At 44.5% G+C, this 26,549-nt stretch overlaps 3 protein-coding genes across 11 annotated transcripts in view; 2 read left to right on the top strand and 1 right to left on the bottom strand.

Annotated features, from left to right (window-relative positions):
- Positions 1 to 51: 51 nt before the first annotated feature.
- Positions 52 to 11,959, bottom strand: LOC121689384. Of its 3 annotated transcripts, XM_042069133.1 has the most exons (8): positions 11,784 to 11,959; positions 9,997 to 11,432; positions 8,953 to 9,945; positions 8,514 to 8,642; positions 8,158 to 8,258; positions 7,659 to 7,951; positions 7,346 to 7,435; positions 52 to 7,162 (listed from the first exon to the last, which is right to left on the bottom strand). In XM_042069133.1, the coding sequence occupies exons 2-8, from the start codon at positions 11,388 to 11,390 to the stop codon at positions 257 to 259; spliced, it is 9,906 nt and encodes a 3,301-aa protein (XP_041925067.1). In that variant the 5' UTR covers positions 11,391 to 11,432; positions 11,784 to 11,959; the 3' UTR covers positions 52 to 256. The 3 variants fall into 3 exon arrangements, with proteins under 3 accessions (XP_041925067.1, XP_041925065.1, XP_041925066.1); XM_042069131.1 differs by having other exon boundaries at positions 8,953 to 11,432; XM_042069132.1 differs by lacking the exon at positions 11,784 to 11,959 and adding an exon at positions 11,725 to 11,765 and having other exon boundaries at positions 8,953 to 11,432.
- Positions 11,960 to 11,977: 18 nt separating this feature from the next.
- nop10 (NOP10 ribonucleoprotein homolog (yeast)) lies at positions 11,978 to 13,125 on the top strand. Its single transcript, XM_042069370.1, has 2 exons — positions 11,978 to 12,300; positions 12,690 to 13,125. The coding sequence occupies exons 1-2, from the start codon at positions 12,247 to 12,249 to the stop codon at positions 12,828 to 12,830; spliced, it is 195 nt and encodes a 64-aa protein (XP_041925304.1). The 5' UTR covers positions 11,978 to 12,246; the 3' UTR covers positions 12,831 to 13,125.
- Positions 13,126 to 13,392: 267 nt separating this feature from the next.
- The window catches only part of LOC121689392 (solute carrier family 12 member 4-like), a 54,757-nt gene continuing 41,600 nt past the window's right edge, over positions 13,393 to 26,549 (top strand). For 5 of the 7 annotated variants that reach the window (XR_006024766.1, XR_006024767.1, XM_042069160.1 and 2 more), the window contains exons 1-7: positions 13,408 to 13,535; positions 15,297 to 16,228; positions 22,442 to 22,530; positions 24,244 to 24,372; positions 24,683 to 24,829; positions 25,299 to 25,353; positions 26,425 to 26,549. The exon at positions 26,425 to 26,549 is cut by the window's right edge and continues 6 nt beyond it. Coding sequence is in view for 5 of the 7 variants with exons in the window: in XM_042069160.1 (XP_041925094.1) it covers positions 16,024 to 16,228; positions 22,442 to 22,530; positions 24,244 to 24,372; positions 24,683 to 24,829; positions 25,299 to 25,353; positions 26,425 to 26,549 (750 nt within the window). In the remaining 2 variants the exon portion in view is untranslated. Of the gene's footprint in view, positions 13,536 to 15,296; positions 16,229 to 22,441; positions 22,531 to 24,243; positions 24,373 to 24,682; positions 24,830 to 25,298; positions 25,354 to 26,424 lie in introns of all 7 variants that reach the window. The other 2 variants (XM_042069157.1, XM_042069158.1) reach the window with 2 other exon arrangements.

The raw sequence follows: 26,549 nt of genomic DNA, 5'->3' as shown, positions 1-26,549 counted from the left end.
ATTGTTTCCAGTGAAATTATGGTTAACTACCTCTTTGACATTGAATGTGATATGCTCATGTGTGTTGCATAGAAGTGAATGAAGTGCCTTGTTAAAAGTGTTTTTTAAAAACTGAAAACCATGTATTTTTGGGAAAGAGTGTACAACCAAAACAGAATCTTGTTTTTACATTTTAATATATTAATATTTGTAAATAAAATATAAATTTTTACAGCTGTAGTCGTAGTATGTTTATATATACAGTATTTCATACTTTTCAATTCCTTTTTGGTCTTTTGTTGATTCGTGCGCTCCATCTTTCTCTCAGCCTTCTCTGAGGAGAGCCGTTCGGCTCTTGACGTCTCTCCGCGACCCCCCTTCCTGATTGTCTTTTTCTTTCATCCTGATTGGCTCTCTGCGAGCGCCTGTCGTCCTCTTCAGCCAGTCCAATTCCCTCTTCCACTTTGAGGAGGTTCTCGGTGCCGTCCGCCACCTTGAGCCTCGCTGTCCTCTCTCTGGTTTCTCTCCTCGTCTCGTTTGTCTCTTGCTTCATTGTCTCTCCGCTGCTCTGTGCCTTGGCCTTTCCCTCAGCTCGCGTTTTCATGCTGCGCTTTGCTTTTGTCTGTTCCTCCTCCATCTTTGTCTGTTGCAGGTTGCCTCTAGTCGATCTTGTGCTCCTCGGTCTCTCTGGGTTCGTTTTAACATCCATCGCTCCCTGCTCGTTGTTGTTGTTGCTTATGTCATCATTTTGGGGAGTTTCTTTCCTTTCCACTCTTTTGTCATTCGTTTTCTCTACTCTTTCAATTTCCCCCTCTTCAGGGCATCTGGCTGTCCTCCTGCTCCTGGTTCGAATTTGAGTCTCTGTCTCTTTACTATCAGGTCTGTCTGCAGTGCCCCTGTCCTCTGTTTTCTGTGTCTTCATACATCCCACTGCCTCTGAACTTCTAGTAGCTGTGACACTCCTTGTTCTGACTGCACGAGTGTTCATCCCTCTCTCCGTGACTTGGGCGTCTTTCTCTCCCCTCGTCCCTTTTTTTTTACTCTGTTTGTCTGTGATCTCTGCTGTGGGGTGTGTTGATGTTTCAGGTAGTTCAGGGGGATAATTGGTTTTAGTCTTGGCCTTGACTGATAAACGTTCTTCTTCTTCACGTTCTTCTTCCTCATCTGTCTTTTGTTTATTTTGGTGTGATGGACTTCTCTCCATCTCTGCTCTCTCCACCAATATACCGGCATTTGTATTTGAATGTGATATCTCCTCGTCTCCTGTGTTGTCTGTTGCTGTCTCTTGTCGTTTTTCTCTTGTGGCTCTTGACCTCTGTCCCTCTGCCTTAGTTCTGACATTTGTGTTCTCTGGTCTGTCAGCATTTTCAGTTGGAGCATTAGTTTCATCATTGGCTGGCAAGCTCATCTCTCTTGCCTCCAGCTTTTCTCCCTTTATAATCTTTTTTTCCTTTAGTGAAGGATATATCTCTTTCTCTACTTCCTCTGTCATGGCTTCAGGGTTTGTATTTGTCTCTTCATCCCCTTGTTCTTTTCCATGCATAGTTTCTCCTGCTTCCTTCAGGAAAAACTCACCCTCAACATCTTTAGATTGCTTCTCTCGCTCTCCATTTTCAGGTTGTTTCTTTTCGCTCAGTGCCATTTTTTGCTGTGCTTTTCTTTCATCATTATAGCTTTTGCCAACATTTTTATTAATCCTTCCCTCGACCTCTTTGCCACTAGCTTTTGACGTTTTTCCGGAAGAGCAAGGTGCATTATCAATCTTTATTGTTCTTCTCTCCACAGGAGCTGATGGCTTCTCTCTTTCCATCTCTATTCTTTCTTTACCTGACACAAAACCTTTGGTTAGCCTTCTACTCCTTCTTATCACTGTGTCCGTCTCATTATCTACTTCTGTAATAGTTTGACTCTCTTCATCTGCCTGTGTGATTATGACTTCTTGAGTCCCTGGTACAGCAGCCACCTCCTCTGCTTCAGCGTGCTTGTTCTGGTCTGGAGATGGCTGCAGACTTCCTCCTTTCAGAGAAGTCAGTGCTGTATTCTCTTTTGCGCTATCAGTTTTGACTTCCATCTTTATCTCTTTTCCCATCACGGCACCTCTAGTTAGTCTCCTACTCCTTGCCGTCACTGTGTGAGTTTCGCTCCATCTCACATTTTCAGATTCTCTGATTAGGACTTCCTGAGTCACTGGTGCTACAGTACTCTTATCTTTTTCAGTTTCTTCCTCCTGTAATCGCTCATCTCTCGCACTTTTGTCACTTGACGTTTCTGCCATCGGCTCCTCTGTGGTGCTATCGTGTACCACAGCTTTGGATGGAGACTCAATGTCATCCTCATGGTGTGATTCTACTTCTACTGTCTCTCCCCTTGTGTTCTTTTCATGTGGTTTTTGAGAACTTCCAGCCTTATCCCTGCTTGAGGGAGTCTCTGCTGAATTATCATGTGAGCACTCAGTTTTGTCTTCCACGGGCTGTCCCATGTCTAGTATCACTTTTTTCACCACTGTACTTCTAGTTAGTCTCCGGCTCATTCCTGTGGCTGTTTGAGTGCTGGTCTTCCTCCCATGATCTACTTCTGTGACTATACATTCCTGACTCACTGCTAATGCAGTCCCCTTTTCAGTTTCTTCTGTCGGTCCGTTACTGTCCTCTCTTGCCGTGTGGTCTCTCAGCCTATCTAGAGTTTGTTTTGTATTATCATGCACTACAGCTTTAGGAAGAGGATCAATGTGATCCTCTTGGTCATGTGGTCTTATTTCTTGTGAGTTATCAGTGTCATGCAATTTTCCCCCTGTTTGTATGACCTGTTTTTCTACAACAGAACCCCTAGTTAGTCTCCTTCTCCTACTTGAAACAGTTTGATTATCATTATTATTCAAATGATCATTTTCTCTGATAACTTCCTCAATCTGTGGTACTACAGGTAGCTCTTGTATTTCTCTTGTATGTTCTTCACTGTTCTCTCTTTTTATTTGATCACTTTCTAGAGTTTCTGCTACAGTGGTGCTATCACTTATCATTTCTTTAGATGGAGGAAGAAGGTCAACCTTGTCTTGTGATTGACCTTCTTCATTTTCTTTCCTTGTGGTCTCCTCTCGTATTTGTTGAGGACTTCCAGCATTTCCTCGACCTATAGACGTCTGTGTTGTGTTCTCTATTGAGTTCTCATTTCTTCCTTGTGAAATTTGTTCCATCTGTAAGACATCTTTCCCCATCATATAACCTCTGGTTACTCTACTCCTTGTCACCATATGAAGCTCGCTGTTTTTCTCTTTGTCAGTTTCTTTGATTATAATTTCCTGAATAGTTGATCCTGTTGACAGCTCCTCTGTTTCCTTCTCTTTATTTAATCTGCCATCTTTTGTTGTTTGGTTGTTTGGCCTTTCAAGTGTTTGTTCTCCTGTAATAGTATCGTGTACTACAGCTTTGGGTAAAACATCGATGTCATACTCATCTTGTGATCTTACTTGTTCCGTTTCTCTCCTTCTCTTCAGTTCTTGGGAGTGCTGAGGACTTCCAACATGTCCTCCTCCGGTCATGGATCTCTGTGTTGTATTCTGTCCAGAGCGCACCATCTTGTCTCTTGTGACTTGTTTCATGTCTATTATTTCTTTTACCGCCATGGAGCCTCTGGTTAGTCTTCTAGTCCTTAGCATTGTGTGAGTCCCACTCTGACTTGAATGTTTGCTTTCTGTGATTATGGGTTCCTGATTCACTGCTGTAGACTTCATGTCCTCTGTTATGTTCTGATTCTTTTCATCCTTTTGGTCATCTCTTGCTATATCGTCAGCTGACCTTCTTGGTGATTGTTCTTTTGTAACATCATCATTTGATGCTGCTGTGGGTAGATCAGTTTCATATTTGCCATGCCTTGTGCATTCTCTCTTTTCTCTCTCTCTGTCCTCTGCTGCTACAAGTTGAGACATCTGTGTTGTGCTGTGTTGTGTGCTCTCAATTTTCCATTCCCCAGACTGTTCAACTGGAACGATTTCTTTTCCCAACACGGCACCTCGGGTTAGTCTCCTAATCCTCCCAGTCTCGTTCTGCCTCTCCGTATCTGTTTCTTTGATCACTTCCTGCATTGCTGGCGCTTCGGGCATCTCCTCTGTTCCTTTCTGTTCATTCTCTTCCTTTTTCTTTTCACTTGGTATGTGATCATGTGGTTTGTCTGTCTGGTCTTCGGTAATGTCATTATATTTCAGTGCTTTGGGTGGGGGAGTGAGCGCATCCTTGTTTTGCAGTCTTCCAGCTTGTGTTTCTTTCTCTGCCTCCTGTTCATGTGGTTGATCAGGACTTCCACCCTCCTTTATACAAATGTGTGGTGGTGTATCCATTTGGGAACACTCTGTGTTGTCCTCCACAGCTGGTTCATCTCTTTCTTCGCCTTCAGGATTTATCTCCTGACTTTCCATCATCTTGTTTCTTACAAATCTTTGTCCATTAGATCTGCCAATCACAGCCTTGTCAACAGTACTTTCATCCATTGGCTTGCCAATCATTTTCCCCTTGAGTGTTTTTGTGACCCTCCTCTCAGTATCAACTGTTTGTTGATTCCTGTCCATCAGTTTGTTTCCGTTATGAGTCAGTACACTTCTAGTGGCTATTGGACTGGTTATACTCATCTCCTTTTCAGTGAGGCAGTTTTGTGCTTCTCTGAGGTATTTTATATCACGCTTCTTCCCTTCACACCTATTTCTATTATTATTCAGCTCTTTGACACGCTTGTTGCCATCTACATGCTTTTCTGTCGCCTCCGAGACTCCTTCATCTCCATCTTTGTTCACCTTTTTCTCTGTTTCCGCTTGTTGTTGTGGTGTTGCTTTTTCTGCACCTGTTCTACTGCTGTCATTTGCATCTTGGATGAAGGCGCTTTTCATGCCTAGGTAGGTTCTCACACATTTACCCCTCACTTTTTCATTATTTACTTCCACTTTTTTTGCTTCTTGTCTACTTGTTGTCATTTTCCCCAGATGTTGGCTGTATGACTGCAGCTTTTTTTCCGTTGGCTTCCTGCTTCTTGAGGAGCGTCTTGGAGTTAGTAGCAAGCTGGAACCACTCTCACTCTGTGTACTCAGGTCTGTGTCCTGATCTAAGACTATGAGTTTCTGGCTCTGTGAGTCGTCCTTTGCCACCTGTACATCTTGAGTTTCATTACGTTTCATTTCCAAATTGCTTACTGTTGTTTTTGAGATACTGACACTGCAGACAGTGTCCCCTACCATGACATTTCCTGATGTTCGTACACTATGCTCTAACTCCATTTGTTCCAGTTGTCTGTTCGACATCTCTGCACTGAAGTAGTCTATTGTTTCATCTGCATCTACATCATGTGCAATTTCATCGTTAAATCCAACCTGATCATTAGTTTTTATATCCTCAGACCTAGTCAGATGTTTCTTGTCATCGCTTAATTCACTTGTCCTCTCACTTTGTGCGCTGGATTCTTTGACATTTTTGTCAATAACCCAGCCCCTCAGATGGCTGTCCCGATCACCATGACTGCTGGATGAGGCCACAGCGACAAAACAAGTAAGAGTAGGCTCACTATCCACAATGACACTCCCATGCAAGTCTGTCACTGTGGAACAGGGTTGATGAGAAAGCCCACTCGGGCTTGGCGGATGCTGGAGGGCTACAGGAGGGGAAATGAACGTCTCTGCTGACTCTCCATTCCGTGCCAGATGCTGGTGTCCAGTGGAGGTGAGGGCCTGAAGGCAAAAGAATGACAAAGAGGGAGGGGAAGACAAGAGCTTCTCAGTCATCTGAGTCACTTCCTTCTGCAACTGCAACGAAATCTGGGAGCTGTTGTCCTGAGAGAATAAAGAGCGAAGTGGGTTAGGACTTAAGCAAGGAGCTAGAGGAGGCGTCCTACACTGCTCAAATTTTTCTTCTAGGGCTTCTGGATCTTGCACATCTCCGATCTGACCACTGATTGAGTCATTTGAGTCATCATTATGAGCACACTCTAGAACCTTCTGGTATGTCTCAAGGATTTTGTTTTCCTTGCTGACTTGATTCATTGTCAAAACAGACATGGGTGATGCTGACTTATTCTCAGTCACAGGCAAAACATCTTTCTCTTCTTCATTCAAGTTACAGACTGTTTCTTCTGTTGACTCAAGCTGAATTGGCTCTGCCAGAGTGTTAGTCGGAAGATTTGAAGTGCCAACGACCGGATTTAGACTCTGCGATTTATAATTGACTTGTGCTTTACCTGGATTCACTTTGGATAGACTTTCTAAAGAAGGAGGGCTTAGCTCTCTTTGGGAGCCTGAGTCAAGAAGAACCGTATATACATATCCTTGTTTTTCAGCACCACCTGCATCCTTCTCGTCAGTGCCTTGCTCAATCTGGGTGGCATGGTTTTCCATGGCAATAACTTTTTGTGTAGCACTTGATACTGCCTCTTCTGAAGCACTTTGGAAGGCTGAGCTACTAGGAGTAGCAGCCTCCAATATACTGAAAGCATCTGTCAGAGCAATAGGCCCATATGGTAAGATGATTGGTTGAACTTTGGAGTAGTTTCCATTCTGCACCGTAGGTAGGCAGTTAATTTGTTGGTGTGAGGCAGGTGGCTGGTGTGGATCTTGTGCTGGGAGGAACACATGTTTTGGCTCCTGCAAACTGCTTCCATTTTGATTGGTTGCTAAAACATATGTCTTGGAGCTGTAGTTCTCATGATTGGCCACTGGGACTTGGGGTGAGTAGTTTTCTGGTACAGCATAAAAACTTTGACTCACACTGTTACAAGTCCTATTGACACTGGTTTGAAATACATGGTGGGAACTGTAATTTTGTTGCTGTGGAATACAATTGTCCATCCCATAAATCTGGGGGACTTGAAGCCCTGTCCTCTTAAATGGTGACACAACAGGGGCACCCCTTTCTAAGAAATTGTGAGTGGAAATATTGGGAGTTTGATCATAGAAAGTATGTGGTGGGGCAAAGCAATCCACTGCACCGGTACCTTGCGTAGACATGGTTGCACCAAGTGACACTTGGCTATCAATGTTTATGTGTAGAGGCTGTGACCGTAAACAGACAGAGGGATGTCCATCTTGGGAAGCTGAGGTCCCTGGTTGCACACTACTGGTACAGGCGCATGAGGCACTTGGGATGTCTCCTGTTTGTTCAGGCACTACAGATGCAGACATATGATTTGTGTCAGAGGTCTCCTTTTCCTTCTGTAAACATAGAGGAAGAGTTTCAAGTATACAGACAATGATAGTGTGAATGCTGTTTTGTCAATATGGAGTACTACATCTGTAATATGTATAGAATCTATAGAATCTATAAAACTGAATATTACCCAAGCAATTTTATGTCAAGGTGATATCATTGTGTAGTGGTACTATTACAGTACATACCTGTATTAAAGACTCCATTAAATTGTCACTGGAATCTGTATCTGAGGACAGGAGAGATGACACATACTCTAGGTCGATGACTTCCCCAACCTTACAAGAGAGATGACAAGTACATGTTGTCAACATAATCAGGCGTTCTGAAATACAGCAGGTGAGCAGCAGGTACTGTCGTGGTTTTGGATGTGTTTGAATTTCCCTTCAAGTCTCTTTCTATCTATCTATCTATCTATGGGTGGTAAAATGGGATGAAATTTTCAGTCAACTCAGACGAGTCATCGCTAAAACTCAGTCGCTAAAACTACAGTTTGATTACCTGAGTCACAAACTCTTTCTGACTGCACAGCTCATTCAGATACTCTGTGAATGATCCATTCTCTTCCTTCTCCTCCTGCTCAGTGGCTTCTTCTGTGACCTCTGAACTTTCCCTGACCTCTGACCTTGACTCTAGGGCCTCCATGACCTCTGTGTACTCCTTAAGAGCACCTTCCATGAGTTCCTGCATCTGGGCTTTCTCTAACAGCGCATTACAGTAAGGTTTAGGGTTGCTTTTAGGTCTCATGGTTCTTCTGCCTCTACCTGCCTGGGGCCTTCGTTTCCAGCTATAGCCTTGAGAGAGGGAGAGAGAGAGAGAGAGTCTTACAATTTTTTTTTTTGTTTTTTTTGTTTTTTTTAAAGCGGGAGTGAGAAAAGCTATACTGCAAGAGTGAATTGCTATTCCATACAAAAAACATCACTCCCTGACAGGAAAGTGAAGGTCAACACAATTTTGATTATCCAAGCCATTAATCGTTTGGTTGCTTATCTTTACAGACCATAAATGTCATTGTGAACTCTCCAACCCATTGGATGAAGCTCAGCCTCCACTCCCTTTGCTGCCCTGAAATTCTGCTCCCACTTCTCAAACTCCAGGAACCTATCATGTCATACACACAAGCAAAATCAGCACCCCGCACACAATGCAACTGCCAGTTATGTTTTCATTAGTGAGATGGGGGATGGGGGCATGGAAGGTGAAATCATTTACTGTCATTCTATTATATATACATATTCACAGACACATGAATAGGGGTGATATGTTTGTCTTCTTTTAAACAATAATGTCTAATAATACTGTTTTTCTCATTGTTATGTACCATGCACATGATTCCCTATAAGGATGGATACTCACTTCTGGGCCATGTTGTAGTACTCCATGCGATCAAAGTTGGACAGCCTGTTCCACTCGGTCACAGCTATGGCCTCTGCCCTCTCCAGTGGGATGTGGGAGTTGACCAGGCACAGAGACCGTAGCACTGGTCTGGTAAAAAAAAAAAAAAAAAAAAGTAGTCAAAAACAACTTTTAGTGCACTGTCAGTGGAGTCAGTAAAAGTTTGTATTTACATTTGTCTGTGAAATAGAGAAGGCAAATGGAGTTTGAAGAGAGAGAGAGAGCGAGAGAGAGCGAGATGTCAAAATGGAATAACACTGTTTTACTCCACTGGATAGCCTTCACTGTAAATTATATTTATTCCATAAAACTTGTGCTAACACTACATGGCAACAGAATTATTATAAAGATAAAGAAAAAAAGAAATGATGGAATGAATTAATTACTGGATGAAACTTACACGAAGAAGCAGGCCAGTGCATCAGAATCATGGCTGCTGGAGACATACATGCAAGTCCTGTGCCTGTGCTGATGCCACAGCTTGTACTTTTCGTACAGACCCATGGAGAACTCCTGGCACGGGCCCGTCTCCATGCCTATCCTTAGGGTGTTCTGGTCCTGGGCTGGTCCGGTTGAATCCAGATTGACAGGCCTCAGTGGCAAACCGCCAACACAAGCCTGCGGCTGTGTCGGTGGGTAATTGGAATGTACTAGCACTTCCTGAGGCGGGTAGTTCACAGGAAGTTGGGAGTAATGAGGGAGTGTACTGATGTTAGCAGTATATTGAGGGTGTGGTGCTAAGTATGTAGCAGCGAGCTGAGGGGCTAGCTGATAGTGGCCTGTTCCGTGCTGCTGATAGGTTGGTGTGGGGTACATATTTCCAAACTGTGAATGCAGTGTGGCGCTAGCAGCGGATGACGGGTGAATGCTGGCTGAGTGGTACTCTGAATAGGCAACCCCATAATGCATTGCAGTGTGTTCCATGGATGACGTGGAAGGAAGTTCCACATGGGTGGGAGGCTGAATGGATTCCGATGGGACAGAGAGCTGTGGTTGGTGCCGGGAGTCACGCGAGTCCACTTGAGCAGCATTGTCCATGTGAGATTCTGCCTGTGTGGTCTCCACGACTGCTCCAGACCCTGAGTTCTGTTCTGAGACGTTCTCGACCACAAGGCGAGCGAGAGTAGGAGGAGTGTCAGAACCATTTTCCTCTCCTATCAGGTTGTCTGCCACGATGGACTTCTCAGCCACTCTCAGCTCAAGCTCCGCCTCTAATTCAGAGACTGGACGGAGCCCTACGGGCTGCTCAGGTACCTTCAAGCAACTCTCAGTAACTTCCTCTGTGGAGGTGGACAGCTCTGGAAGCTGAAGAGCGGAGACCGATTCTCCAGCTGGATCTGACCATTCTTGAGGAAGCTGAAGAGCGGAGACCGATTCTCCAGCTGGATCTGACCATTCTTGAGGAAGCTGAAGAGCGGAGACCAATTCTCCAACTGGATCTGACCATTCTTGAGGAAGCTGAAGAGTGGAGACCAATTCTCCAGCTGGATCTGACCATTCTTGAGAGCAAGTGCTTGGGGCACTGCATGTCCAATCAGGGGTCTGGTGTTCAGAGGTGTTCAGATTATTGTAAGCAGTTTCCTGTGTTGAGAAAGGGGATGCTGCTTGTTCCAGTGTGGAGGCTGACTCCTCTGATGAGAGTATTTGAACTGGGAGCATGTTGGAATCTCTCATGTTACTCTCCACAGTCTCCTGCATTGAAGAGGACAATTCTGGTAACTGAAGACAGGGGTCTGACACTTCTGCTGACATTTCCTGGGGGTGGGGTCTTGAGGGGGTTTGCATCAGGTCAGTAGGCTTGTCAGATGTACTCACATTATCCTCCGCAGTTTCCTCTCTTGATTCTTCGGCTGACAGTTCTTGAGGGCAGGAGCTTACAACCCCTTGCATGTGGCCAGAGGGCATGTTGGATATGTTCAAATTACTTTCACCAGTTTCCTGTGTTGAGGAAGGTTCTGGTAGCCAAAGTGTGGACGTTGATACCTCCGCAGACTGCTCTTGGGAACAGGAGATTGGAGGACTCTGAATCTTGTCAGTGCACTGGTTGGAAGTGTTCAAATTACCCTCCACAGTTTCCAGTGTTGACAAGGAAGATTCCGGTGGCTGAAATGTGGAAACTGATTCCTCTGCTGATTCTTCTTCTGCCCATGGCTCAGGCTCATGCGAAACTTCACACTGCTGGTCTTCTGATGCCTCTCCTGCCTGTAGCTGTACTACTGCAGCGGAATCTCCCCCTGTGCTACACTCCACTGAAGTAGATTCCGGAGAAGGTTCTGGAGCATCCAGGTTATCCTGCTGGACCTCCATACCTGGCTCGTCTGATGTCACACCTGAAGCTGCCAGCTTTTCAGACTCCGGATCAGACATTTTAGATGAGGAGTGAACACTGATTGGTAGATCCTTCTGCTGTGCTAGTCCCATGCAGGTACCTACTTCAGACTGTGAGAAATCATCTTGAATCCTCTCCGAGTCAGGGACAGAGCTTGAAGATGCTAAACACAGGCTGTGAGGTGAAGGTTCATTTCTCGTCTTGCCTGGTTCTGGCTCGGGTGACAACAAGACTACTGTGCTAGAATCTGCTTGTACATCCTCTGTTATTAAAACAAATTCCTGACCTGGAACACCTGTGATGTGTGAGATGTGACTCTGCTCCAAACAAGATATCCCACTGTCCTGAGTGGTTAAATTGTTAGGAGGAAGAGAAAAGGATAGGCCTACTGAGCAGGACACGTCCTGAGAACATTCTGTGACAGATAGGTTTGGCACAGGCAGCGAATCTTCATTTTTATCCTCCAAAGATAGAGAGGAAAAATTAGCAATTGGTGATGGGGAACTCATCTTAAGTTTCAATCAGTCAGGGTTGCTCTCCATTCCTGTAGCCTACACACACAAAACAAAATACATTAAGGTCTGTTTTTTAGGATAGATGCGAAGTAGCCTTAGAAAACAAGTAAAGCGAGCATAGCCTAAATCTTAGCATAAAAGTGGTAGCCTAGGCCTATAACTGGATTAGCTACATAACATTACAGACCTAATGTGATTTGACAGCTTATTGCAATATTTAGCAAGGTAAAACATTCACAAAAAAATTGAATAGGCTACATTTAATTTTACCACATCACTGATTATCACACCCAGACCAAACGAAAACGTAAGATAGGCTGTAAGGTACCTTGTGCAATGGTACAATGGAAATTAAATGGCAAACACGGGTAATATGCATAGGCCTACCTCCAAAATAATGACACAATAAGATGCAGGTCGACTTCTTTGTCAGGAGAATAGGCAATATTCTGTTTCATTTCGAAAAGAAACATGAGCATTCCAAGGGTGTGTTCATTCTGATGACGCTGCGAATATTCTGTTTACAGTGGGTTTGATCCGGTTTGATCCATAGACTGGTAGGCTAGGCCTACATGTTTCCGAGACTGGACAAAAGTAACCGATAATCTATTCTACAAGACCGTCCCGTTCATGTAGACAAAATCACCAGTAGAGGGCGACATTTCACTGCAAACCCTCATATTTCACCAAAACCTTACTTCCCATAAACCATTGCGCCTGAGGTCCTCTCTGAAACACACGTGTGACTGGAGGTGGTCGTGGTCATCATTTTCGGCGTTTAATTTACAACTACGCTGAGTTATCAAGATAACTTGTTAAGATCGACAGGAGTTCCGATCGAAACTTAGTCATGTTTCTGCAATTTTATCTCAATGAGAGTGGCGACAGAGTGTACACGCTCAAGGTAAGTTGTGGTATCACATGTTGCTAACATTAGCTATAATGCTAAACCAAGGAAAACGTTTATATAGATTACCTGTTTCAGACACTCAGTTGTAAGGGTAACCTAAGTTCTTTATTGCATTGCCAAATTGTGTGTGAGCGGTCGAGTTGTGAAAGTAAACAATAGCTTCACGTCGTTTTATTGTGTGAATGTGGAGCTAGTCAAAGCTATTCTGAAAGTGAGCTGTGTGTTATGAAAGCATTCTGGTAGCTGCTAACGTTTATTTTATGCAGTGCATTGCTTTGAAAACTTCCATCTGCGTGTTTGCCACGTGGGTATTAATATTGTATTGTTTGTCAGGGATACAATACGGTCACTGATGTAATATTTTGTTTGTTTATTTCTTGTAGAAAGTGGATCCGACAGGCCAGCCAACCAGCTCGGCACATCCGGCACGGTTCTCACCTGACGACAAGTTTTCCCGACACCGAGTGACCATCAAGAAGCGTTTCGGATTGTTGCTCACCCAGCAGCCAAGGCCTGTCTTGTAGAGAGATGCAACTGCTGGAATAGGCTGGCGTGTTCAAAAGACTAACTTTTTCTTTCGTGGCTGTATGCCCATTTTATGTTGACATTTTTTATTCATGGGAAGAGCTTTCGCTCCGGTATTCTATGGCTGATGTTTGGATGACTTGTAAGGATGGTTCATATTTGTTAAGCTTACCCCTATTAATGGTTTGAATGGGGCGAGTTATACATATTAAACACATTATGCTACAAATATCCTTTCATTTTTAGTCATACTTTTACAGTCTTACTGCATTACAATAAAATGCTGAAACACTGGCTTAAGGCTTAATTTAATTTCACTTAGGTCTTGAAGATGGTAGAACTAGGCTACTGATTATTAACAATGTTTCTGTACAAATATAGCCTGTTAACAAGTTTGGCATTGTTAAACGAGTTTATTTGTATTACAATTCGAAATGTACATCACTAGATAAACGTCTGATGTGCACAGACAATCCCCAATAAAAAAAAAAGTAAAAAAGAAAAGAAACTACATATACCATGGGATGCAACGGCCATCCGTTTACGGCAAGCGAAAGAGGAACTGCGGGGCGGGGGCGCGCACGCAATAGTCTGTTGGCAGACAAAGTGCTGATGAGACAACGAAAGCTGAACGGTTTCAATATATTTTTACTGCATCGATCTCAAGGATTTGGAATTGAAGAATGCAGGGCAATGCTGACAAGGTAAACAATCAATATTTAATGTGGAAGTTCAGTTACGTTTAATTGGTTTAATGTCATTATACGCACAAAATCTTGCGTTAGTTGGCAGAGCTGATAACTGACAGTTGTCACATTTTAGCGCGCTAGCCTGCTAGCCAGCCCGGTAGTAACGCAGTGAACCGTCATGTATGGACCAGGGGTCTTCACCAATATGTTAACCCAACCGGGCAGACTTTGTAAATGAAGTACTATTTTAAATCCACCACTTCATTGATTAAAAGGTAATGCGATGCAGTTGTTCAGTCTTAGTGGTTTAGCACGCGAATATTTGCTAGCAATGTAGCGTTAGCTAACGATATTCAAAATGCAGACAAGAGTTAGCAAACAATATACATGTTAACGTCAAGTACACATACAGAAGTGTGTGAGGATAACGATATTTCTAGAACAGCAATTGAGGTTGTAGAGAGAAAGCACGGCGTTTCTCAGCAGTTTATTCAGAGTATGATTCGTTAACCTATCAAACATGATACCGGTGACTGGTTTCGGCAAGCAATAACCTTAATTGGCTTAACAGTTACTGGCTTCTGGGACAAGCTAGCCAAAGTCCATAACTGGATATTCATTCGTCATTTTGGCTAAGGGTGTCCCTTGGTGCATCACAAGTATCACTGCACCTGCATACTGGTGTCCTCAAGTGTGCTATGCGAATGAGTCTGGCTATCACTGAGTTAGTGCGGGCGAGTGCATATCAGTGTCTGCGTCAGATAGTAGCGCTGCGCTTTTCAGCACCCGGTGTCCAAAGTAACGTTGGTCACTTACGTCAGTTCAGGGAGAGAACCCGATCCCTACCTGTGCTCAGCTTGCGCACAGTAGTACCAGAGAGGGTTAAAGGACCTTTGGTAGTACCTTACGCCTGTCTTAACATAACAGAGCTCCCCACCCACCCCATGATATTTGGCATAGATGTCGCTGTGATCATTGCGGGACAGAGGATTGCGTATTGTCAAACAGCCATGCCTCTATCTCGACCGTGGTGCACAACACGCTGCCACAAGCAGCTAAGATAATTAGGCAGACAAGCCGACCTGCTTGATTGTCTCACCCCCTAATACTGAAAACTCGCATTTAGTTGCAGCGACTGTTGGCAAGGACTTGGCAGCACACACCACCTCGGTATGTAGCCACGAACTGGTCCAACCGGTTGGAACCGCTTTTGTGTAATAATTTAATTATAAACCGCAGCATGTGAAACATTTCCCTTCCCACCTCGTTTACTTTGCACTTAGCAGATGTGAGGTGTTTCTGTTTTTTGAGATCGGATGATGACGTGTTGTTTTCCTTAGATGCGTTTTATTTGGTGCTTGATCGTTTCCCCTCTAGCGACATCCCTGCAGTGCCGGGAGAAGTAGGCCTTTCAACTTTAGCGGTTGAAGTTTTCTCTCTAATTTTCATTGCCGTCTGTTTTTATTTCATGTGGAATATATCTACAGGTTTATGACTGAAGGCTAGTCATAGGTCGCTGCCGGTTTGATCTTTTTTTTACTTTTCACGGTCTAAAGCACAAGAGGGAACGGGACATTGAGTTATCGCAGGAAATCAATAAATCAAATCAAACCAACAGTAGGCTTAGTCGCTCACATTTGCAAATGTCCCTACGCTGCTCTCTGGACTGAAAACTTATTTGTTATTTACTTAATACTTATGCTTGCTCTCTTGCTCTCTCTCTCCCCTGCACCTCCACACACACACACACACACACAAACTTTTAATGTGGACCAGGATACATTAAATGTAAATACAACATAAAAAGCTAACACATGCTGAATCAGTAATGTACCTACAGGGACAGCATATCAGACAGGAGGGCATTTAATAAAGCTATATTTGTTTTGTATACTTTTTCAGAGGCATTGCCAAGTGGTATTCAGCTCATCACTGTACAAGCTGGTCTTTGAAAGCCTGCTGTAAAACGGTCCATATAACTGACATTACTGAGTATCCATACGTAGCTTTTACCCAGGACACTACAGAGGCAAATATATCAAACACAGGTCTACCTCAACATAAAATAATCAAATCATTCCTCAGTTGTACTGATGTAAACCAGATCAGGACAAACAACCATTCAATTTCCTTTCACTGAAAACAATACACTCACAGAGAGAAGGTGCAGACATCATCATAGTTGATAAATTCCGCACAGAAGTTCCCAGGACAACACAGTGCACATTCCGTACGGGTCAAGGTTAGTGTCTGGGTAGCAGTTAGGTCACACACACATATCCCACCCCCACCCACTCCTCACAGCATTCCCACAATCCTCCATTTCTCTTTCCCCCCCCAAATCCTGACAACGGCTGAGAATTTCAATGGAGCAGCGTGGAGCCTGTGTCCCCCACCCGCTCTTCGTCAGCTGACTGGCTGACTTCACATCTCCTACGCGCGACTGCACGTCCTCCCTGACCTTCGAACTCTTCCCTGCCACCGCCCCCACCCTCTGGTCGCCATGGCGTCAGTGCGCTTCACCGTGACGCCCACCAAGGCCGAGGACGTGCCGGGGCTGTCGGACACTTCGCCGGACGTCAGCCTGCGCTCCTGCAGCCGGGTGCACTTTGGCTCGCGGGAGAGCATCAGCCGCAGCGAGCCGCACAGCGAGGGGGCCTCGCTTGGACTCCCGGGGAACGAGACACCCGACTGCAACTCCGAGCAAGGTGAGGCCACGCTTTGGTTCCCCTTCACTAGCTGGCCTCATGGCCTCATACACATACTATATGGCTTTACCTACTGTACTCTTCCATGATGGTAAACTACAGCTGTGTGGTCAAAGCAAGGCATATGACGACACAATCTCGGGCTTTGGGAAACACTGACATTTTATTCCCACCATTTTCGGTCATTTTATCAATCAAACAACAAATCGATTAGTCGAGAAAACAATTGACAATTGAAGGTTAATACTCAGAACAAGATGAGGCTGCTTCTGGTCCACTAGCTGACCTCAAAGACACGCTGAAGCTTGGTATCTAGAATAAGGTAAAGGCTACACCTCGGTTCCTGCCCACTCAGGCACATTCTCTGGCCGCACAGACGTGCTGTAGGTTGCAGCTTGGAATTAGGTAAGGCTATGGTCCACCAAGCCAAGCTATCTGGCCTAACAGACACACTTCAGATTGCAACTCACAATAAAGGAAGGGTATGCTTGGGTTCTAGTCCACTAAGCCACCTTGTTTGGCCTGCAGAGATTGCAGCAGGGAACACCTTAGGCTGCAACGCCAAAGATAGATAGATAGATACTTTATTGATCCCCAGGGGAAACACCTTCACCTTCCAAACACCTTCTGGACTTTTCAGGCGTAGCACAGAGTCCTGTTGAAGACGTAGGCCTAGGTGAGGCGACGTTTCTGATTCCGATCTCCAAAAGCCATGTGGTCAGGCTCCACAAACAGGCTCTTACAGGTTCTGCATAGATATGCTCATACATATATACATATATTCATACATATATACATATATAGCTCATACATTATGTTACACTTCAGGCTACTTGATAGGTGGACACAAACAGCCTCTACTACAGGTTTTCAGCAGGTCTGTAGAAGAAACCTTTTGGATTGTTTTTGTCTCAGTATCTCTCTGACACATCTTTAGCGTGAAGTAAATTTGTACAGTAGTAACGACTGCTTAAGGGCCATGATTCAGCTGAATTATATGAATTGTATAAAAAAATGTTTCAATAGAAAAACGAATGAGGCATGACATGTTAGTTCGGTTTCTTGAAGGGCACAGGACACTTATTGTACCCTTCTACTCCAAGCTCATTTCAGTAGGTGTGTACATCTGCTTATGGACAAGTAAACCTTTTCAGTGTCAACAGCCTGTTTGTGTAGTGTTGTATTTAAAAAGTATAGAATAAATACATTCTTGTAATAGTTTCCTATAAAAGAGAGAGAGAGAGAGAGAGAGAGAGAGATATGGAGAGAGGGATGGAGAAAGAGGGAGAGAGAGAGGCCACAGAGAGGGAGAGAGAGATTAGGTTGAAGAAAATCTGGATTATTCTCTGAGGCGATCCCATCTGATGCTTGTACTTTGCTGAGCTTCTCAGGAGGATTTGGAGTTCCATGATTGATCTCTCGCACCATAGTGAACTACTATATCAAATTATGCTATTCCCTAGAGTAGAGATTGCCATTTGTTGATCTGCTCAGTGAATTTCTATTGTGTTTTCAGCACAAACATGTTTCTCTCTATGCAATGAATGGACACAACCAGCAGGAGCTTGAATTGGTGTATATTCCTTTTCTTAATCTCAGTGAGGGAGATATTGAGATAGGATGGGGCTGAGAGCTAACTGATTGTGTATTCCTTTGTTTTTCTACACACACACACACACGCATACACACAGGCAGACAGAAATGTTGTCCTGTCATGGCACTTTCTCCTGGGGGAGGGGACAATGACCCACATTGCTCAGAATGGGGTGGAAAACAACCATCATAGATGATTACTCTCGTCATTTGTCGCCTGAATGCAGCAGCCAAAACAAGTTGCCGTGTAGACCGGAGAATCTGCCTTTGAGAAAAGCATTTCAACCAACCGGTACGGCAGAGTACAGCGAAGGACATCGAGAGGGAAGACGGTCTCAGAAAATGCCAAAGGGCCATGCCAGTTTGTTGACCTCCTCTTATGTGATTTATGTGGGCAGAGGCTGCCCTCAGCAGGCCGAGGGAAGGGGGAGGGTGGGCGGGGGGGATCACACGGCAGCCTAGGCTAGCTGAGCACGTCGTCAGGGGATGTCTGTCTGTTAATGGCTCTATAGTGTGCTGATCTAAGTCTAATGAAGAGCTACTTACTAGGGGGTTGATGAAGAGCTATGGGGTAATCCCTTGTATTGCCTTGCCTCAAGTTCAAGTTCAAGTTCAAGCTTATTGCCAGGTACTCATAAAAGGATTTATCAGTAATGAAATTTCTTGTGCTCAAGAGCCAGCTCAACTTTAAAGAATAAATTAAATAGCAGCAATTAAAAAGGTATATTAATCGTGTGTGTGTGTGTGTGGGGGGGGGGTGGGGGTGTATGTTGTGTGTGTATGGGGGGGGGGGGGGAGTAACACAAGTGAATATGGAAGTAATGGATGGGGTTTGGGGAGGGGGTGTACCTGTGTACCTGTGAGTACCTGTGTACCTGTGAGTGTTTGTGTTCAGTTCATGAATGTGTGTGTAAGGGGGGGTGGCATGGTGACTGTGTGTGTGTGATCTTGTGTTATGAAGAAACAGTGGGTGTAAAGGTACACATATTCATACCAAACTGTTTAGGTACTGTACAGAAAATTAACCGAACCGTAACTCGTAACTTAAATACTGAGGTACATACTGAATTGTGTATTTTGTTTTTGTTTTGGTGTAGAGAGAGGGTGCCATGAAGAAGAGGTTTTGGTTTGTAATCCTCGTGCTAATTTGATGGTGTTGTGGAGTGGTCTGAATTGAAGACTGCCTGAACGAGATAATGACTGAGATCAGAGATATCAGAGATATCAGAGATTCAAAATAAGTCACTAATAAGTCATATTGGTAATTGATTGACAAAAACTCAAACTACCGGTATTCTTTGTGTTATGCAGCTGGGCAACTTGACTTGATTTCATGTGTTACAAACATACACACTTATATTATTATAAGTATAAGTTATACTGGACAGTGGTAGTGTAGTGGTTAAGGAGCTGAGCTAGCGTGCAATAGCCTGAAAGTTGTCAGTTCAATTCCAGGCTTCCACCGTTGTGTCCTTGAGCAAGGCACTTAACCTCAAGTTGCTCCGGGGACAATGTAATCCCTTGTAATATAGCTGACATATGTAAGTCACTTTGGTCATGACGTGTCTGCTAAATGTAATCTAATGTAATGTACAAACACTGCTAAATGTTTCTGTGCCAACCATAAGTAACCAAATTATTGAGCCCAAGTGTAGAACAAACAGCACAGGCTGCGTGTTATACCAGGTTGGCTAATTTATTTTCGTTTCCTACTCATTGCTATCAGTGTTCTTCCACCCACCTCAGTGTTAGTCAATCAGTTAATGCAGGCCGTTAGCTTTTACAGGTCGTCAGGTAGGCTAGAGAGGATGAGGAGGAGGAAGGGAGGAGAAAGGAGCATTTCAATGGAGCATTTCAATGGAGCATCAGCCAGTAACATTGTTTGAGGAGTTATGAGGTATGGTGTATCCCAATCGATTTGTTTTTCGTACTTTTCAGACGCGCATTAACATCTTTGACGCACGTCTTGGCTGGGCTTTTCCTTATGTAACCCCACAGAAATGTTCACATGGTTTGTTGTAGTAAAATATATGTAATAACTATGTAATAAGCTATTAGATTTCAATCTTTGTGCAAAAAATACTGGACTGTAATTGATGTAACTGATGCAGTGACTGTGTGGGTATTTTTCTGGGGCAGGGAGTGTGTTTGTCTTATGTTAGACAGGGTGACCACAGAGAAAACGAAGGGGAAGAGTGTGAGTGAGTGAGTGAGAGAGAGAGAGATGGTTAGGGAAAAACAGGCAAACAAGAAGCCTTTGTGTGCTGCCTGGTTATCTAGATCTCCCTCTGTCATCTGCATTACACACAACTCCGCTGCTCGTGCAGCAAGCGTGCGTGAAATAAGGCACATGCACGTGCAGTAACACATACATGGACACACAGTCGGTCAAAAACAGAGACAGACACTTACACAGAAGCATGCAAAACCACGCTATTTAACATGCTTGTATATAAAACATCTGTACATTAGAGAAAGTTGTGTGAAAGAGAAGGGTCCTTGTGTGTGTGTGTGTGTGTGTGTGTGTGTGATTGAGAGGGAGAGATGAGGTATGCTGCAGGCACAGAGTGAATAGTGTTGCTGGCAGTGGGCTGCTGCCAGAGATATTTAAACACATTTTAAGTGCTTCGTTACCTCGCGCACAGGGGTCATTTTTCGGCCCAGGGGCCCAACTGGACAGTGCTGCCCGTCGAGCTGAATCAGAGTTAAAGTGCACACACACAGCTGTGGACCATACGCGTGGCCACACACAAAGAGGAGCCATATCAGTCAGACACACACACACAAAGAGGAACCATATCACATACACACACACACACACACACACACACACACACACACACACACACACACAGACATCCTCAGGGAAAAACGCTGTTTTCAGTGTGTGCCGGGTCATGTAGTTTAGACAACAGCTGAGACAGGCATGTGTTAGAGAGACAGACAGGGGGTGGGAGGGAGGCAGAGAGAGAGTGTGTGTGTGTGAGAGAGAGAGAGAACCTCAGACAGGAATGCAGTGAGAAAGCTTAGGAACCCAGTTAGGCGTTGCCTGCCCTGTCTCCACTGCACGTGTCACTTTGAGCTTTACCTGTTTGGACAGGGGCCTCTGTGTGAGTGTGTGTGAGTGTGTGTGTGTGTGTGTGTGTGTGTGTGTGTGTGTGTGTGTGTGTGTGTGTGTGTGTGTGTGTGTGTGTGTGTGTTGCTCGCATGCATGCGAATAAAAGGGAACTGAGATTGCAGTGCTGTTGCAGTTGCCACGCAGCCGTTGGCCAGTGCTGACTCTGCAAGTGTGTGTGTGCGTTTTGTCTGTAAAACACACACACATAGTGGGGAGGGGGAAGGAATGCTGGACTGTGTGTGTAGTGTTGCTGGTGTTTCTTGTGTGTGTGTGAGTTTATAGTCTTTCTGACCGAGCTGTCATTTTAGAGGAGGGGAGATGTTTGAGTACTGGTGTGTGTGTTGTAATGTTAAGTGATGCATGGTGTTTGTGTGTGTCTAGTTTAAGTGGGCTGTGTGAATGTTAGTGTGGGTGATGTAAGGTAAGGTGACTGTCTATTAGATGTGTGTCTGATGTGTTTGTGAAGTGACACATTGATTTGTGTGTGTAGTTTGTATGTGTGTGTGAGTGATCCATGTGAGTTGGCTGATTGTGTGTGCGTGTGCAGTCTCCCTGTGAGGTGATAAAATATTGTGCTATCAAGCGTGTTGGTGATGCTTCTGAGGAGGGACAGAGGGTGGTGTGTAATGTGTCTGTGAGGTGACTGTGTGAGGGATGTAAGGTGTCTGAGTATGTTTGTGCGCCTGTGTGTGTGTGTGTGTGTTTATGCGCCTGTGTCCGTGTGTGCGTGTGTGTGTGTGTGTGACTGCTGCCATGTGTACTGCAGTGGTGCTGAGCTGCTCTGCCGGCTCGAATGACCGTGACTCAGACCGCAGTGACAGGCCTCTCCTCTCCTTACACCTCTACCTCCATCTCTCTCTCCATCTCTCTCTCTCTCCATCTCTCTCTCCATCTCTCTCACCTCTCCTTACACCTCTACCTCCATCTCTCTCTCCATCTCTCTCTCTCCTGTCCTTACACCTCTACGCCCCTCTCTCTCTCCATCTCTCTCTCCATCTCTCTCTCCTCTCCTTACACATTTACACCCTTCTTTCTCTCCTCTCTCTCTATCTCTCTTTCCTCTCCTCCTTACACATTTACACCCTTATTTCTCTCCATCTCTCCTCTCCACCTTCTTTCTCTCCTTTCCTCTTTACACTTCTACGCCCTTCTTTTATCTGTCTGCCTCTGTCTCTCTCTCCTTTCATCTCCCCATCATGTTTATCTGTCACCCCATCCTTCTCCCCATGCCCTCTCTCTCATCCCCTCCCTCTCTCCCTCCATCTTTTTTCTCTTTCCCTCTTCCTTTCATCTCTTTATGCACTCTCTCTCTCTCTCTCTCTCTCTTCTCACTTTTACACTCTCTCTCCTGTCTCCCTCTCTCTCTCTCTCTCTCTCTTCTCACTTTTACACTCTCTCTCTCTCTCTCTCCTGTCTCCTTCTCTCTTCTATCTCTCTTCTCGTCTGCTCTCTGCAATCATTTAATGGTGGTCACACCCTCTTTTGTTTCCCCCCTGGGTCAGGCGATGGAAAGATCTCCAGCGTGTACATCAATAATTCCCATGGGATGGACGATGATGACTTCTATGACAGAAACCTGGCTCTGTTTGAGGTGAGGCCAAAGCCCTCATTTGTCTGCCTCAGTGCCAACCCATGCGCAAACACATACCAGTACACACACGTGCACATACAGGAACACACACACACACACACACACACACACACACACACACACACACACACACACATATGTGCACACAGACACACATCTGTGCACACACACATACACACACACACACATGCACACACCAGAGTTTCTGCTAGAAAAAAATGGTGCCGGTCAAAGTGACCGGCAGAGGTTTCGCTTACCGGACATTTTGATGATATGCCGGTCAAATATCCTATTATTGCTTCTTAATTAGTCAAGTTGAGGAAAACTGGAGACAGCTATGTTTAGCTTATAGAATGACATAATCAGACTGAATAGAATGCAACATGTTCATTAGCCTAACTTACGTAAACATGCCTGACAAGATCTAGCCAGTATCTATGTTTTCATGGACAGCAAGAGTCCGCTTCATTGTTTTAAAAAGGCTACGTTGTTTGTTGCTGCTACCCACGTTGTCTCCAGTGGTTCCTCTGTTTAACTTGCACAGATGCGCACACACAAGAATGAACGCCCACACCACTACCCCCTAAGGCTATGCCTCTTTATTTGATAACAATAAATTAAGAAATGTTTCCTATTCTGGGAAATGTTTAGTTTCTTTTTCTTTTCGGTCCGCGGTTCAATGATACCGTTTAATTGTGCCGGAAATTATCCGCGGACCAGCAATCTCCTCGTTGAGGAGGCCCTAACCCTGCAGATCATAGACAGAGAAAGCATAGGCCTACTGTATGCTTTGGGTAAAGAACACAGTTGCATGTCCAGTGTACATGGAGAATGACAGTGTCGGCCGCAACCCCGCAATCAATGGAAGTACCTACACCAGACGTGACAGTGGGGCGTACGTTCAAAAAAAATAGACCATTCATCTAAAATGGATTTTACGCGTCGCCAACGGAACGCCTCCACTTCCAACGTCATGATTTCGACAGATACACCCGACACTTCTGCTTTTTATCTGGTGGTGGTGGAGTTGACCGGACATCTGAGGCTTCAGACGTTACCAATTTATCATCATCAATCGTGTCTGGCCTCTGAAAAAACTTTTAAGGCTAGTCTGCCTGGGCCTGGCCATGTTTGAACCGCCTTACTCATTTGTTTGTTGTTTAACATGGACGTTTTAAGTGTGCGCTTCCTATTTGAAATGTTTCCTATTTGAAATGCAGCATAGGCTGTGCGTGTTGTTTAATAGCTTTCAAACATTAGAGCCTGTACATTTAAAAACATAGCCAGTGGACGTATTGCTTTAATATAGGCTTAGGCTACATTTTAAAGCTTATTTTTCAAATTCAGATTGCGTTAGGGGGACGGGATTATTAGCCAATTTCAATCGGACAATTTAACCGGAGAGATTTAATTTTGTCGGACATTTCATTTTTTTTCCGGCCAATGTCCGGTAATTACCGGACAACGGCAGCCCTGGCACATACACACACACACACATACCGGTATACACACACGCCAACCACACACCCACACTTCTCTCTCGTTCTTGTACTCATTTCTTCATAGTCTGTCTCTTTATTTTTATCCTATATTCACTCACTCACTCTTTCATCCATTCCTTCATGTGGTCATCTATCTCTCCATTCACTCAATCCTTCATCTTTTCTTCTCTCTCTTCCTCTGTTCGTCCTCCGTTGTTGTCTGCGAACGCAGGAGGAGATGGACACTCGGCCGAAGGTGTCGTCTCTTCTCAGTCGTCTGGTCAACTACACAAACCTCACACAGGGGGCCAAGGAGCACGAGGAGGCCGAGATCATCGGAGACAAACGCAAAATCGGCAAGGTGCTCAAACAAACACACACACACACACCCACACCCATACACATAGTGTACCTAATAAAAGCATGAACACTCTTAAAGTACTATAAAATGCTACTATAAAGTGTCTGCTAAATGAATAAATGTATATGTAAATGCCTTTTTATTAACACACACACCGCTTACATAGTATTAAGTTGCACACACAAGTTTACATTACACAGAGATGTGTGCACCCTCACATTCATTCAGTAAATATATGCTTCCTCTCCCCAGTATAAACTTTTTATACAGTAATGCATAACCTCAATATTTGACTACATTTCCCTCACAGTCTCCTCAAATGGGCACGTTCATGGGCGTCTACCTGCCATGCCTGCAGAACATTTTCGGGGTGATCCTCTTCCTCAGGCTCACCTGGGTGGTGGGCTGTGCTGGGGTCCTACAGGCGCTCTGCATCATCTTCATCTGCTGCTGCTGTGTGAGTTACACACACACACACACACACACACACACATGCGCACACACACACACACACAAAAGAACACATACTGTACACACACACATGCACACACACACACACACACACAAACACACACAAACATGCACATACACACACACACACACACACACACACAAACATGCACACACACACAAAAGAACACATACGCACGCGCACACACACTTACTCACACTCTCTCACTAACATACTGTACAGGACACATGCACACACACAGACATAGACACACACACACACACACACACACACACACACACACACTCACACATTTTATTACATCATAGTTTTAACTACCAGTGCAGTTTTTTGTATGTACCACAGAGTTAAGATAAGGTGGCAACCTTCTTGTTGGATTATTTGAACTTCTCACTCATGTAGAGTCATGTAAATGTCACCACACTTAAGGACCCGCGTGTCTATTTCTGTTTAGACTCTGCTGACCGCCATCTCTATGAGTGCCATTGCCACAAATGGAGTTGTACCAGGTGAGATTGCCCCCTCCCTTTCTCCCTCTCTAATTTCTTTCTCTCTTTCTCATGCCATTCTTCAAGATGCTGCAGTAATGTGTTTCCTGAATCATATCCTTTCAGCCGATATCCTTTGACTCTTTAGACAGAGCATAAAGACTACATTTGCTTGTGTTTGCATTTGTTATGAACCTCATGCAAAGACATTGAAATATCACTCCTAGTGTTAGGAGGACAGTACAGGTTACTCCTGTATCCAAATGCTCAGACCTTGGAAGAAATCGCTCACTGTGTAGCATTTCTCTTTTGTTTTCTCAGTGTTATGTCAACATTGGCATGTCATGGAAGAATTATGAGGTGGTTCAAATGCAGTGCTTTCACAATAGCTACTTGGCTATGCTGGTGCACCACAACATTTTAACTGGCCACTTCAACAGAACAACGGAGAATAATATATACAAATGTATATTTCAAAAAGCTGAACATGAAAGGATTTCTAGCTGAGATTTGTATAAAATCTACATATATGTCCGAGAGCACTGCCATTTTGTCTCTTTGTGTATGTGTCTCATATACATTTAGTGATCAATCATGGTACCATTGTGTTGAGGGCTGCTCTTTGTACCTGGAGAGTGAGTGCTTTCTATATTTAGGAAGAAAAGAAGACAGCTGTGTGCCTCTGTGAGAAGGAAGTGGTTAATAGTTTGTCCCCTCTTTGTATGTAGCTGGGGGTTAATGTGTACACTGCTGTAACCCACGTGGGTGAGGTTAAAGGAGAGGGAAGTGTTAGGACGTGTGTGGACAGGATGGATGTTGAGCTGTAGGCTTCCTCTCATTTGTCTTCTATTTGCCTATTTGCTTACTTGACACCCTTCTTTCAGACTTGTCATTTCATGTTGTTAACGCTCTCTCCTTTCTCTCTTTTTCTCTTTCCTCCACCCCGTGTTCCTCTCTTCCCTCTCTCTTTTTTTTCTCTCTCTCTCCCTTATTTTCTCTCTCTCCTCTGTCTTCCCCTGCTTTTCTCTCTCTCTCTCTCCCTCCCTCTTTCTGCCCCTCTCTCTCCCTCTCCTCCTGCCTTTCCTCCTGCAGCGGGGGGTTCGTACTTCATGATCTCGCGGTCGCTGGGTCCCGAGTTCGGGGGAGCCGTGGGTCTATGCTTCTACCTGGGCACCACCTTCGCTGGAGCCATGTACATCCTGGGAGCCATCGAGATA

Source organism: Alosa sapidissima, chromosome 18, assembly GCF_018492685.1.
Source record: "Alosa sapidissima isolate fAloSap1 chromosome 18, fAloSap1.pri, whole genome shotgun sequence".
In the NCBI taxonomy this organism is placed as follows: Eukaryota; Metazoa; Chordata; class Actinopteri; order Clupeiformes; family Clupeidae; genus Alosa; species Alosa sapidissima.
The sequence above is the reverse complement of the archived record's forward strand: the minus strand, read 5'-3'. Positions and strand labels throughout refer to the sequence as shown.

Bases quoted from the DNA above. Each gene is read 5' to 3' on its own strand.
- LOC121689384 (XM_042069131.1), bottom strand. From the start codon at position 11,390: ATGAGTTCCCCATCACCAATTGCTAATTTTTCCTCTCTATCTTTGGAG. The intron at 8,643-8,952 runs GTAAGTTTCATC...TTTTTTTACCAG, and splicing joins GCACTGGCCTGCTTCTTCGT to ACCAGTGCTACGGTCTCTGT. The intron at 7,952-8,157 runs GTCTGTAAAGAT...CCCTCTCTCAAG, and splicing joins AGTTCACAATGACATTTATG to GCTATAGCTGGAAACGAAGG.
- nop10 (XM_042069370.1), top strand. From the start codon at position 12,247: ATGTTTCTGCAATTTTATCTCAATGAGAGTGGCGACAGAGTGTACACG. The intron at 12,301-12,689 runs GTAAGTTGTGGT...TATTTCTTGTAG, and splicing joins ACAGAGTGTACACGCTCAAG to AAAGTGGATCCGACAGGCCA.